General features: G+C 39.0%; 1 protein-coding gene and 1 long non-coding RNA gene across 8 annotated transcripts in view; one reads left to right on the forward strand and one right to left on the reverse strand.

Annotated features, from left to right (window-relative positions):
* LOC138989902 (uncharacterized) overlaps positions 1-9,192 on the reverse strand; it is a 201,168-nt gene extending 191,976 nt beyond the window's left edge. For 3 of the 6 annotated variants that reach the window (XR_011466080.1, XR_011466077.1, XR_011466075.1), the window contains exon 1: positions 9,059-9,192. This is a non-coding gene — a long non-coding RNA (uncharacterized lncRNA). Of the gene's footprint in view, positions 1-8,683; positions 8,825-9,058 lie in introns of those variants that run through there. The other 3 variants (XR_011466079.1, XR_011466078.1, XR_011466076.1) reach the window with 2 other exon arrangements.
* Positions 9,193-9,546: 354 nt separating this feature from the next.
* The window catches only part of PPP4R3B (protein phosphatase 4 regulatory subunit 3B), a 52,844-nt gene continuing 47,466 nt past the window's right edge, over positions 9,547-14,924 (forward strand). Inside the window, exons 1-2 of one of the 2 annotated variants that reach the window (XM_070379545.1) lie at positions 9,547-9,925; positions 11,233-11,288. In XM_070379545.1, coding sequence (XP_070235646.1) covers positions 9,784-9,925; positions 11,233-11,288 — 198 coding nt within the window. In that variant the 5' untranslated portion in view covers positions 9,547-9,783. The remainder of the gene's footprint in view (positions 9,926-11,232; positions 11,289-14,924) is intronic. The other variant, XM_005889463.3, reaches the window with a different exon arrangement.

Here is a 14,924-nt window from a genome sequence, read left to right on the forward strand (position 1 = left end):
TTTGGAAAGAAGATTCCGGATAAAGGGACTAACAACTTTATTAGTATGGTATGTGTAGAATATACAGCAGCCTTTCTATTCTAGGAACCAATTTCACATAGTCCTTTTACTCCTTTGTCTTGTGCCTATTCTTCACCAAAATTAGAAAGCAAATTTTATAAAAGAATATAAAACAAGAGGAGATATAATCAGTGCAAGGTGATAATTTTCAAAGCATTTAATCTGGAAAGAATAATGTTTGCTTACTTGTAAGAAGAGGAAAGATATGAAGGTCGTGTAACTTTAAGCGGCCTTTACAAAATTCCAGGCTCATGAGAGCCTAGGGTGGTAGGCAGCGAAAATGGAAAAGAGAATGTATCTTGGTATCAGGGGTCAGAAACCAATCTAAATTAAGCTAAAGCTAAGAGGGAATTTTATCACAGGGCCATGAATTTATTTCACAGAAAATAAGTCACAATCCCTATGGTAGAATGGAACCAGGACTGTCAGATAATTATTAGGAACTAAGACAGTTCTCCCCTACCTATGGAGTCTCATGACCTCTCATTTGAGCTTCTTTCCATATAACAATTTTTTTCTTCTAAGTCAATATATTCTCATAGCATGGGGCAAAAGATGGCTGTCCACAGGAAGTTACTTGTCTCTGAGTTCAACTTCTGGAAGAGAAAAGGATAGGCTTAACTTGAGAAAGGTGTCAAACCTGACAGGATTGCCAGATAAAATAACAGAATGCCAAGTGAAATTGAAATTACAGGTAAACAAATGTTCAGTATAGTATGGCCTCTACAATATTTGGGATGTACTTATATTTTAAAAAATTATTCCTCATTTATTTGAAATTCACATTTATCTGGGTTTCATGTATTTTTGTTTGCTAAATCTGATAACCCTAAACCTGGTGCAAGCAACTAAGTCAAGGAATTCTTAAGGGCTCATTCCTGGGAGAGGAGAATGTACAGAAAAAATGGACTGAGCCTATACCCAAGATACTGCAGAACAAACATGAAAAGAAAATGGATAGACTTAGATTAACTCAGATGGTAGGGGATGCAGGTGAGAGAAGAAAAGGCAGATTTCAGCCTGAGGGTTGTGAAGACAGGCAGATCTATGACATGAATAGTAAACCTGGAGGGGTAAATAGTTTTAAAGAAAAAAGTGTTTGATAATGAGCATGAAATCACCAACCAACATATTGGTTGGATATTCACCTGAATATCTGAAAAAGCAACTGAGGCATAAATGACTTTTGCAGAGAGATTTTAAAACAATCTTAGTTTTACCATCTCAAGCATATCTCAAATCACTGCAACAGGTTTCAAAGTTAACTCTGAAATTTACAAAATTAAAGGTAATTAAAACTACCTATTATGAGCACAGTACTAAGTTATGGAACAGTTTGCTTTCCTTCTGAGATTTACATATAGAGTCAGTAGTTTATGAAAAGCTGATTGATGAGCCGTCTAGTAAAGGTTTTTAAAAGTCATAAAAAGGTAGGGGAAAGAATAGGTTAATTCTAATTGGAAGAAAAAGTGCAAGTTTCTAAGAAGTGGAATTTGAATAGGACATCATGAGGGAAAGGTGATATTTGAGTTGGGCTTTTAAGAATGATTTTAAAGAGAAAGGCTGCCTGTGGAATGGAACAGTTTTATCAGTGGATGAATAAGGCAGTAAGTAGAGGCCAGATTGTAGAGGGGTTTAGGATATTAGACTTAGGACTCTGAACTTTATTCTGCATATACTGAGAAACACTAGAATACCCATTGGTTCATGAAAACCAAAATTGCATAGCCGGCTATAGTTTTGATATTGTGGCCATAAAATTTAATGCAATTGCCAAGAACTCAGAAAAGATGATATTTTTAAAAACACTAAAATGTGTAGGCCATTATCAGCCATTATCATTTGTGAAAACAGATAAATTATTTTAATAAAATATTGGCAATAGCTATTAAGACCAAATAGTCTACAGGAATGCAAGTCTACAGGAATGCAAGTCTACAGGAATGCAAGGATGGGTAGGCATATAATCTCTATAGTGAATTATAGAGCAAAACCATATGATAACCAGCTGCAAGAGAGGCAATTTATAGGATTCAGTGTACATTTCCTAGAGAATTTAGAATATTAGTATTTGTCCTCAACTTGGTAAGTGGTATCTATCAGCAATGAAGAACATGTATAACACTGAAGATGTTGCCATTAAAGTCAGGAACAAAACAAGAATCACCACTATTTGATCATCAGTGTTGAATGATGAACATAATACACCATCAGTGTTCTGAGGTCCTAATCAGTGTGATGAGATTAAAAACAGGTGGAAAAGAAAGAACATTTGCAGATGATTATCTAAAACACTTTAAATTGTTATAAAACAGGCCACGTATATCTGCCAAAATAAATAGCAGTCAGCTGCTGTTATGGTATAAGCTCATTTCCACTTCTCTCAATTTTTCAAGATTTCAAAGAGCTACACCAGCAGTTGAGTTTGCCCCATCCCCTGGGGTCCTGATCAGGATTAAATCTTCTGTCCCAAAGTCAATGAAATCTTAATTATCCAGTCTTAGCCTCTAGTCCTCTTGATCAAGAACCCTCAAAATTCAATCCCAAGTGTACTCTGGTTCCTACTAGTACATGCTAATTTATTATTTCAGTTTCTTTGGTGTGTAATCTCCTCCCTTATCAGGCAAAGCAGTCCCCAGGCATATTACAACTAGATTTAACCCTAGTTACCACAGCCTCTCAGCCAGAAGAAATGGAAGCATATGGAAGAGAACTTTCTACAAGGGGGCAAGTGTTCTCTCTTTCTAGGAGTTATAAGCCACTTCTGCGATCCCCGAGGATAGAGGGAGGTTTACAAAGCCAAAATCCTCAGGGCACCCACCCCCATGTTTCAACGCTTTAGGCTTTCTCAAGCAGGGCCCTAGCTGTATAGCAAACCTCCCTAGGCTGAAGATCTAGGTATCTTCAGAGCTCTTGTAACTGTCTAATCCCATGTCGGTTTTTTCACTGTAGGAAATAAGGGCCTCTTTATTAAGCCTAAAGAGCCCCCTCTGGCTCACACTTAAGTTTTTTTTTCCAAACTTAGTTTTTAACTGTGCATTAAGGATTAAGTGCCCTCAACTTATTATCCCTCTTCAAGGAAGTAGTATAACTTAATTGGCCAGCTCTGCTCTCATAAGCATTGTTTCCCCCATATCTTTAAAATCCTGAATTGTTGGATAGGTGACAGCATTCACCCCTTCTAGGATGTTTTACTAGGTCACTACTGGTGAAATCAGTAGTCAGATGGCCACATTGTGCCAGGGATTGAGTAAACTATTTCCCAAACCACATCTTACTGTCTGATTTCTGACACCACTCCCTGAATCACCTATTGTCAGTCCTGATCCTCAGAAAAGCAGATGCCAAGAAGGGGGTTACATATGCAAGATAGTGATTGGGAGAAATGTCTTGTGAAGGGTAAAACAGGTGGGCTCAGGATTGACAGGGAAAGCCTACAGACCATGGTGCCAAGTCTGACTCCTGTAAAAGGAGAAAGGGAAGAAAATACAGAGTGGAACTTCAGACTAGTGTAATTCCAAGAAAGTCTCATCCTGGCTGATAAGTTCCCCAAGCCAAAGTTGTCCATTAGAGGAGTTCTGTGGACAAGAAAGGACAAGTCTGACTTGCTGTCGAATAATTGTTCTCCAAAGTACAATATGTTTAAGGAAATCAGAATGGGGCATGTGTATGGCCACCACACCAATCAAAAATCAAAAGAAACTAAAGCTACAGCAATTAATTGTCATACTAGAGTTGGCCAAATAAAACAATGGAAAAAGAGTGAATACGGACTCAAATCTAGATATATGTCTGTGAATTTAATAAAGAATATAAGTAGCATTTCAAATAATTTCATCTGTAAATGATGTTGACAGTTGACTCTCCCATTTGGAAGAAAAATTTTAAATTGACATCCTATTTCATATATACAAAAGGTTTCAAGTGAATTAGAAAACTAAACATTAAAAAACCATAAAAACGTGACAGAATACCTTGGTTAAACATGGAAAATGAGTAACACAGTTAAGTAATTTTTTTTAAAGTAGAGTCCAAAGGGCAAACAAAAGACAATAGCAGAGATGAGATTTTAACAAATGTTGGTTGCATGACAAGTAAATAGAAAAGCAGTGGCAAATTTAGCAGAACAGAGGAAGTCACAATCTGTACGACCCACAGAGGTGATGAGGCAAAACAGCACAAATCTTCACCAAAAAAAGGATCAGGGCTGAGAATTTCAGGGCAGGTTAAAAGTCTATACAGAGACTTACGTGCCTGCCTCCCTTCCCAATTTCACATAACCAAAGGACTACCATCACCCTACACACACACACTCATACCCATACATGCTCTTGTAAAACTGCCATGACCATCTCAGAAGAATGAGATCCTAGCTACCAGAGATGCAGTGGTGAGAAAAACAGCTCCTCAGACTCATGAAAATTTTTTATCTACATGTGGAGACAATTATTAATTAAAACCTATACAAATAAAGGTAAGGATTCAGCCTGAGGATAGATGAGGCAGAGCAGAAAGTAGAATCAAGAGGAAGGAAATCAAATTCTCATTGATACTCAAGTCAATCAAATCAACACTGAGGTTCACCTTATCTTCAGACTTTGTGTTCACATGAGCCAATGAGTTCTCTTATCATTTAAACTAAAGTGAATTAGGTTTTTTGGTACATTCCAAGGGGATATGGAAGGAAGTCAAGGAAGGCTCCTCTACATAAATGATAATTGTAGTGACATCTGAAGGATAAAGCAGGAATCATCATGAGATGATTGGAAAGAAGGAAGTTCAGACAAAAATGTCAATTTTAACTTAGATCAAGTAAAACAGGTTGGAAGATGTTTGTGGGCATTATCGGGTCTTTAGTGAGTTTAACAAGAGCTTTTTGGTGAGGGCTGAGTGATGGAAACCAGAATATGCGTGTGTATGCGCATGCGTGCATGCTCAGTCTTTTCAGTTGTGTCCGACTTTTTGTCACCCTATGGACTGTAGCCCACCAGGCTCCTCTGTCCATGGGATTTTCCAGGTAAAAATATTGGAGTGGGTTACTCTGCCCTCCTCCAGGGAATCTTCCCAACCCAGGGATCAAATCTGAGTCTCCTGTATTGCAGGCAGATTCTCTACTGCTGAGCCACTGGTGAAGCCCAGAAATCAGAATAGATAGGTTCAATTAAGGAGTGAATGGTGAGGTGAGGAAATGAGTTTGGCTGAAAAGAGGCAAAGAAATAGGAATATCAGTGAAGAAGATACAGGTTATCAGTTTTGATGACTTTTTAAATGGGGATGGCCTTAAAGATTAGTCACCTCAAGGAAAAGCTAATTATACAGCAAAAAACCTCTCATAAAAGTTTTTTCATAAAAATATCCGGGGAAGGCAATGGCAACCCACTCCAGTACTCTTGCCTGGAAATCCCATGTAGGCTGCAGTCCATGGGGTCGCAAAGAGTCAAACACAACTGAAGCAACTTTTACTCTGTAGAGAGAACTATTTCTAATCCTTAGGAATTAAAAAGTGTAATGTACTCTCAAGGGACATTTGGCAAGGATGAGAGATAATTCTGATGATTACAACAGGAGGATGAGGTGCAATACTACTAGCATCTGGTGGGTAGAAGCAAAGAAATGCTGCTAAACATCCTGTGATGCACAGGACAGCCTCTCACAACATAGAATCATCCAGCCCAAAATTTCAGTGATGCCAAAGTTAAGCCCTGCTCTGGGAATTTAACCCACACATGTGTTGACACACATAAAACTACTTTTGTACAATCATTTATTGTTTGAAATTACAAAGTACTGGAAATGACATATGTATATATAGAAGGTTTAAACAAACTAAAGTACACTAGAACACCAGTACGTATGATATTCCATTATTTGTGTTTAAAAAAGAGTGGTAGAAGTAAATGTTACATATATAAAGATACCTATCTATCTTAGCCTTTGGGGTTGAACCGTCCTGAAAAAAATTTTTGCTGGGAAAAACACAGTGTTGCAGTGCATTACTGCCCTCAGTATATTTTAGAGACTCTTGCTCTGGCCTTCTGTCTGTGCTTCTCTCCAAGGGATGAGAAATCAGTGAAATCAATGGATGTGTCCAGCTGGAATCCAGATCATGCTCTGGCCACCCTGGAATTCCTTGTCCCAAAGGCCAACCCTGCTCCCAGGGTCTGCACAGTCCTCTTCCCAAATTCTGTCCTCTTGAGGACAGCCAAGGGTGACTACATTCAGGGAGTGCAAACATAGAAATTTGGACAAAAGGTTAGGGTATCCTATTTGTGTACATGAGAGCTGTCAAAGTGCAAGACAGAGCTGAAGTGTTTCAAGGGCCAAAGGGAGAAGGTGGAATTCTGAAGAGTTCAAGAATTCTGGATTTGAATCGAGCTTCCAGACCATATGAATATACATTTCTCAAGGTATGCCAAAGGTAGGAAAAGAAAATACATTTTTATTTAATAGATTGATTTAAAAAATTAAATCTTCAGACATATAGTATACGTTCCTCCATTTGTATGCTTGTCCTGGATCTTACCAATCTTAGAGGTCGGCCTGTTGCAAAAGAGAGAGAGAACCCCTGTGACCTAGAACAAGAAAGAAACAGAACCTGGGCCAGAGGATCCAGCAAGGGTCAGAGATGAGTCCCGAGGGTTTAACTCTGTTCCCTATTTCTCTGTTCCCTTATTTCAGATCTTGGGGAGTATAGCAGAAAAGGGATACTATAGGAAAGATGGAAGCGATGCTTTGAAACACTGCTGAGATCATTTCATTCCTTAGTTCAAAACTCCCCAGTGAATTTGCAACTCATTCAAAGTAAAATCCGAGGCCCCCAAAACGGCCTCTCTCCCACTCCCAACTTTACTTCCCACCACTTCCTCCCTTTCTCACTCCACTCCAGTCACACTGGTTTCCTTGCTATCCCTCTCACTCAGCATGCTACAGCCTCAAGGCTTTGTACTTGGAGTTGCTGTTTTCTGGCTCTCTCTGCCCCCAGGGATTTATGCATAGCAGACTGCCTCCCCTCAGAAGCCTCCCTCAACGAACATTATTACCCTTCCCAAACTCACTCTCTGTCTGCTAATCTATTTTTTTTTTCCTTTGGTCATAACATTTACCAGTATCTAGCATAGATTTGTTTATTGTCTTCCTGCACTAGAATGTGGGCTTCCCTTGTAGCTCAGTGGTGAAGAATCCACCTGTAATGCAGAGGACACGGGTTTGATCCCTGGTTCGGTAAGATCTCCTGGTGAAGGAAATGGCATCCTACTCCAGCTTTCTTGCCTGGGAAATCCCATGGTCAGAGGAACCTGGCAGGCTACAGTTGATGGAGTGGCAAAGAGTTGGACACAACTGAGGGACTAAACAACACTAGAATGGAAGCGCCATGAAAAGAGGAATTTTTTTCTATGTATTCACTGAATGGAACAGTGTCTAGCACATAGTATACACTCAATGAGTGTTTGCTGAATACTGACTAAATACAGGAAATGACTCCTGTGATTTTAATTTTTTCCAATTAGATCTTCTTTATAGGATATTAAGCTCTTAACATATGGTGTCAAAGTGACTTCTATATAGTTCTCATTCTCAGTACATAATCTGCTCATAAATTCTTTTAGGCCAGTAACACATTATGACTTTGTTTTCCTGGTCCTCACAGCCTTAAACACCTTTCAAGCCAAACTTCCACTCAGGGATCCTCTAACATCAGGTCCAAAAGTTACCGGTGTGAAGCCTTCTCTGACCTGAGATAGAAATATTATTTTCTCCGGGCTCAAAATGCATTTTGTATTTTGTGCACATTAGTCACGGCAATTAATGTGCTCTTTTGCTACATATATTGCACGCATCTGTGCTCAGTCACTGTCATTTCAGACTTTTCTGTGACCCCATGGACTGTAGCCAACCAGGCTTCTCTGTTCCCGGAGTTTTCCCGGGCAAGAATACTAGAGTGGGTTGCCATTTCCTTCTCCACAGGATCTTCCCCACCCAGGAATCGAACGTGCATCTCGTCTCCTGCAATTCTTTACCCCAGCGCCACCTAGGAAATCCCCAACATATACAACTACTTAAATTCAAGTGTATTTTGGTAGGTTCTCTTTAGAGTAAAAGAAATCCCTATGTAACCAGATTTTGAAATGAGAATTTATTTTTCATCAGGAGCTTACTCTGTGTATGCATGTCACGTGTCAGTTCGTATGCTGGGTTTACGCACAAGATTTGGTAAAAAGAGAAGCACGTTTTGACAACACCATTGGTAAGGAATAACTACAACTCCCAAGATGCGCCGCAGGGTAAAACCTGTCGATCTCGCTCGATTTTCACCCTTCAGACTAAAGGGTTGTTAAGAGCTGGCGGCAGAACAAGCTGGAACTCTCTTTAAAAACAAACAAAAAGAATCTACCAAGAACGAACAGCGACTGACAAACAATACAGCGCACGGCTCGTATCTACCGCGCAGTGTCTGACAATGTGATGTGTGACAACCGACGCGAACGCCCAGAGAATTGCTCCCTCGCTTATTCAGCTCGGAAGACCTCCCGAGAGAGAACGCTAGAAATGCCAGCAGGAGACACTCAAAGATATGGAAACAGTGCTCTTAGATGTGTTAGGAAGGTAGTTCCCCGCCACTTGCCTAAACTTATCTGAAGACTTATGTTCCGAGGTTACCGACGCAGGAAGGACACTGTTTTCAAGAAGCGGAAAGTATGCCAGCCACCAAAAGCTTGACGGTAAAACGCCTGAACGAGAAATAAATTGTCAATGCACTTTTGTACGATGTTATAATCTCCTGGAGATCCACAGAACACTTCCTGAGGAGATGCTTAACTGTAGCAGACTCCTTAGCGAGTTTTAGTGGGTTTCGAGTCCCATTAAAGGGCTAACGTCTTCACAGAAAGAGGTTTAAACTATTTTTCTCTCACAGGCTGAAAGGGCGAGCTTCCATTATGGAGTGTGAGCACATTTCCTTCCCTTCTGCTCACGGTGAGTCCCGTCCAAGGATGCGTACCTCCCAGACTTGCTTCGTTTTTTCCACAGAGCTGGATCCCACGGCTCCTTACACGCCGGGCGCAGCCCCAACAAACCGCCAGAAGCCGAAACCACAACTCCGCTCTCGCCGCCAGTCCGGAGAAGAGTCTCGCGGCACCAGCGGAGACCCGAAGCTCGCGAGAACCGCCCACCTGGCGAGAGCCCACGCCTGCAGGCGGAGCCGAGAGAGGAGGAAGTCGCACTTAGACCCACCCACCTTACTCCACTACCCCTCCTCGCGAGAATACTGAGCACGGCCAACGCGGGTAGCGCGTGCAGAAACGGAGGCGTCACACGTTGGACTCGTCGGCCGCCGTAGCCCCTGCTAGGACAGCCCGTGCGAACCTGCTGGAGGAGGAAGAGAAAGGCAGAGAGAATCGGGTTACAAGATGGCGGGTCTTTAGTAGTTACCGCGACGGCGGCGGCGGCGGCGGCGGGAGAGCGAGCGAGCTCTGGGGGGTAAAGGGTGGGGAGGGTGGGTGCGTTCGGGGGTGAAGTGAGAGGTAACTGGGAATCTGGGCGGCAAGGTCTCAGTGGCTCCTGTTGCCCTTTCCCGCGGCTGAACCTGGGAGCCATGGTGAACTCGGGCCTCTCCGGAGCCGCCGCCGCCGCTGCCGCCACCGCCGCTACCGTCTCTCAAGAGTGAGGGGCGTAAAGGAGGTGAGCAAGGAGGCGGCGGCTGGAACAGTGGGGACCGCAGTCACCATGTCGGATACGCGGCGGCGAGTGAAGGTCTATACCCTGAACGAAGACCGGCAATGGGACGACCGAGGCACCGGGCACGTCTCCTCTACCTATGTGGAGGAGCTCAAGGGAATGTCGCTGCTGGTTCGGGCAGAGTCCGACGGTAAGGTTATTGGAACCGTAGGATAGGGGACAATGCCTACGGTTTGGGCACAGCCTGGGGTTTAGGCCCTGAGCCGAGTACTGTTACTGCCAGCCACTTGGAACGGCGCATTGAATTTTGTGTCTTCACTTCAGTAAGGTAAAAACAAACTACTTTGTCGGGATTTACCCTTAGTCGGACGCCGAGTGTGTGTTCCTCCTCTTGCTAGCCTTATTAAGACACTTGAGCCCTTTCTCTGCAGTCTGGCCTCTTAAAGAAGCGGGGAGAGTGTGGGAGGGAAGGGAGGAAGTAATGAAAAACAATTTAGTGCTCTCCTTCTGACCCTCCCCGTCCCCCTTTATTTTCTTACACATTATATCTCTGGTACAAAAAATTTAGTGAAACTTCACTCTTTTTAAAAAACTGATTTTATTAACAAGCTCCAGTTGTCACAGTAGACAGGTGCTGGGGAAAACCAAAAGACGCCTTTTTCCTGGAGTTATTGCAGATTGTTGCCACGATACATGCACTTACAAGCACATACATCTTCAGACTGGGATCCCTCCAGGCTATCTTTGTAGAGGGTGCTGTGAACAAGTGAATACTTTACAACTTAAACAAGTTAGGACAGCAGACCAGACTGTAAACTTGTATTCCTTGATTTATTGTACGAGTCTAATGTGAAATTTTTTTAAATGATAAAATGTACAGCCTTAATGAGAACACCTTCCTCACTGTAATCTGATCGCTGGATTTGAGCAGCTGATAACGTGCAGATAAAAGAATAATAGTCCGGTTTATTTTCGACACATCTTGTACTCTTGCACCTTTTTTTTTAAAGTAATCATAGACATTTATTTTTACATGAGATGGCCTTTTGTTCTTAAAGAGAAAAGGATAAATGCAGTTCTGTAATTTGTGTGCAAAGTATTTAGATCCCTGTTGTGGTACTTTGTAATTTGTTTTATTTGTTAAACTGGAAATGCAATAAAAATAACTTTGTTAAAAAGAATTTGGTTTCAGGTGGTCATTTAGACCTTAAAAGTTTTCCTTTCAATAAAACTATAAGTCATCTAGTCTCTGTATATTCTTGGTCTGAATGTTGGTCTTAGATGGATTTTTTTTCCCTTAAGAGTATTATGGGGATAGAATGATATGTTCTAATGCAAAGTCCAGATCTTGAGAGAAAAATATAAACTGGAGTAAATTTGATGACTTCAGATGTCTTGCCGCGGGAAGAAAAAAGTTGTGTTTTTAATGTGTATTCTGATGTTTTATTCAGGGTTTTATAAGTTGAAACTTATAAATATTATTTTTTTAACTTTCAGGATCACTACTCTTGGAATCAAAGATAAATCCAAACACTGCATATCAAAAACAGCAGGCAAGTAGTTGTTTATCTTTAATTTGAAAGACTTCATCTGTGATCAAGGAAGTATTAATCAGACAAAGAATGAGAAAGCTTTCCTGACAAGAAAAAAAACATTTGGTAAACAAAGTTACATACTCTGTGTATTTTCCTTGCAGATTATAAGTTTCAAACTGAAAAGTGAAAGCTTTTGTACTGGCAGTAATGTGTTATCTTTAAATTGAGCCACTGTTAGTTTTTAGTAGAATACGATGTATTCATTAGTCTTACTTACCAGGTATCTTCTATACACTGTACACTAAGCCCTTTATTCTCAATCACAGTTAAAGGAAATGGCATAAAAGAAAATTCATAGGAGTACTCTTTAAAGCAAGGAAAGCCTGTTTGTGGTGTGAAAGTAGATCCTTTGACTCATAGGGGTAAAACTTTTGAAGTAGAACCTATTAACATCCTGTTCTTTAATTGTTGTATATTTTTAATATAATAACCAATGAATATTTTATGAAAGTGTACACTGCTTATTATGTAATGTTATCTGTTAATATTTATTGTCTTATCTGGTAAAAGAAAATCTGTGTTGTGTATTAGTGTGCCTAATCATCTAATCTGGAAGTGGCAGCAGTGATTCAACCTTCCCTTTATTCTGTGAATGTTTTCTTTTTTATTATGAAAAATTTCAAAATTGAAAAGTATAGAGAATAATATAATGAGCGTCTGTGTAACACCTCCAAATTTAACAATGTTAACATTTTACCATATCTGTTTCAAACCTTTTTGTAGTGTTGAACATTGTGGATAGAATTAAAACTCTCTTTGTACCCATTTCATTCTATCCATTCTCCATCCTCCCTATAGGTGACCACTATTCTGAAATTGATGTGTATTATTTCTGTACATGCTTTTATACCTTTTCTGCATATGTATGTATCCATAAATAATATGTAGTCTTTTGTTTGTTTTAAACTTTGCACAGTTGATCTCCTATTCTTACATGTACTATGCAGCTTTCATTTTTCACTCAGCGCTATTTTGAAGATTTGTTCATGTTAACAATGCAGATCTAGTTGGGCTTTTTTTAAAAACACTGTATGATATATGATATACACCTGTCGTTAGAAATTTGGATTATTACTGATTTTTAGTGTGATGTGTAAAGTGAATATGGCAGAGATTTTTGGAGGAAAAGATAATTTTCCAGTGTAATTTGTGTGTGTGTGTGCAGTGTGTAAAGTGAATACGGCAGAGGTTTTTCAAGGAAAAAATAAATAATTTGAAGGAAAAGATCATTATATTTATATCATCAGTGCCTACTCTCTTCAAGATCAGTGAAAATTTTGATGCTCAGAAACAAATACTTTACAGTTGGAGAAATGAAATTATATGTCTATTACACAGTGCATTGTTAGTAAAAGTCTTACTGTTAAAACAATTATTTTGTGTATACAATACATTCTTAATCAGTAATTTGACATATTTTTGAATTTTTAATATTCAAGTAATAGTTTTTTTCTGCTTATAAAACACTGTTTGTTTTTTGATAGAGAATCAAACATTTGTTCTGTGTTGAACCCTGAAGATATTTCTTTTAAGTCAGCTAGTCAGGTGGTTATTCTCTGTCTTTATATTGACTTACACCAGATAGCCACTTTCAGTTTATTTTTTTGTTTGTTTGCTTGCTTTCTTCATGGGGAAACACATACTAATATTTTGTAATCATTTTCTTTTCCATCTGCATAAATATAAAATTCTCAGAAAGTATTTTCTTAAGTATGACTCCCTACAAATTAGTTATATTATGAAGTCTTTTCAAATTGTATATAAAATCCTTTAGTTGTTTTAACTGGAAAGATCCCCTTATGGTGGAGGTTTGTGTATAAAATAATCCATCATCATTAGTTCAGAATTACGCAATGGTTCTGTGAGTATTTTTAGAAACTTTGGGACATAATTTTGTGTGTCTTGTTACTCTGCTAGCAAATTTAAATAATGCAGGAGAGAGATCTTTACTTAAAAAAATTTTTTTTAATGCCATTAGGGGAGTAGTTTTTGTAATTAATCACACTTAAATAATATACCATTAGGACTTTTTAAAAAATATTTTCCCTCATTGAAAATTTAATTTTACTAAATAACATTAAAGTACTAATAATTTAGTACTTTTACTAATAAAGCTTAAGAACTCTTAAGCAGTAAGAATATTCTGGAAAAGCTTTGTTTATAAGAATGAAAAACCTATGTAGATGGGGTCAGTTGTTTAATTATCTTTATATTTGTTTAAATTAACTATACTTTTCTAATAGAAATCAAAGAACTATATAAGGGTTATGTTATGTTTGTTTGTTTCACCAGATCTTGTTTCATTTGCCTTTTTACCAAGTTATACAAATTGGGATTTCCAAGCACATTAATATTTTTCTATGTTCATTAGAATTATCTTTTTTTTAATGTTATCATTTGCATATTCAATAAATTAGCCTAGAAAATTGTGTGCTTGCTAAGTTGCTTCAGTCGTGTCCGACTCTTTGCAATCCCGTGGACTGTAGCCTCCCTGGCTTCTCTGTCCATTGGATTCTCCAGGCAAGAATACTGGAGTGGGTTGCTGTGCCCTCCTCCAGGGGATCTTCCCGACCCAGGGATCAAACCCATGTCTCTTAATATCTCCTGCATTGGCAGGCGGGCTCTTTACCTCTAGCGCCATGTGGGAAGCCCCTTATTTCCAAAATTTATATGAAATATATTGATCATTAGTGGGAATTTTTGGTATTTTTATGTTTTGGGCTATGCTTTGTGGCATGTGGAATCTTAGTTCTCTGTGACCAGGGATCAAACCCATGCTCCCTGAGTTAGAAGTGTAGAATTTTAACCACGAGACTACCAGGGAAGTCCTCCATTAGTGGGTTTTTAATTAAAAAAGAAATATTTTCAGTGAGTTAATGAGACATTCATAGTTACAGGATATTTTGCTACATTAAAGTACATTGATTAAATACAGAGGAATATTTAACATTCTTTTAACATTACAGTTCTAAAATGAGCTAAGTACTGAATTATGGGCTCAAAATGAGTTAGAATGAGTTGAGTTTAATGTCAGATGACTCTAAGAAATCACTGATTCACTTTCTTTGCTTACTATGGGCAATATTGAAGTAGTTAATGGGAAGAAGATATACTTAACCTTAAGTAGCACATAAACTTGTAAAGTGTTTAAATACATTAGAAGGAAAAGACAATGATTATACAGCGTGACACAAAATAGAGTGCCTGATACCTGTGTCAAAATTATGTTATTTAGAATCAGTTTCACTTGATCTTGACTAAATCAGAAGCAGACTTACAGGGTGTATGCTTTGTATATTGAACATAATTTTGTGTTAATTGGGTTTGGGAGAGATGTATAAAGAAGTCTTCGTCCTGGGTCTTATTGGGAGACAAGACACAACAAGCGAAACAATTACAGAATTATAATACAATAGCTAATAAAATGCTTTAACCCAGTCCTTCTTGAGAGCCCTTGAAAGCATTTCACAGATAAGGCAACTAAGGCACAGAAAGTTTTAAGTTTTTTAACTGAGGTTATATAGCTGGTATGCACCAACACAAAATACTATGAAAAGTAACTTTATTCCAGAGACTTGAGTGGTAGAAAATAAG

Source organism: Bos mutus, chromosome 11, assembly GCF_027580195.1.
Source record: "Bos mutus isolate GX-2022 chromosome 11, NWIPB_WYAK_1.1, whole genome shotgun sequence".
Taxonomy (NCBI): domain Eukaryota; kingdom Metazoa; phylum Chordata; class Mammalia; order Artiodactyla; family Bovidae; genus Bos; species Bos mutus.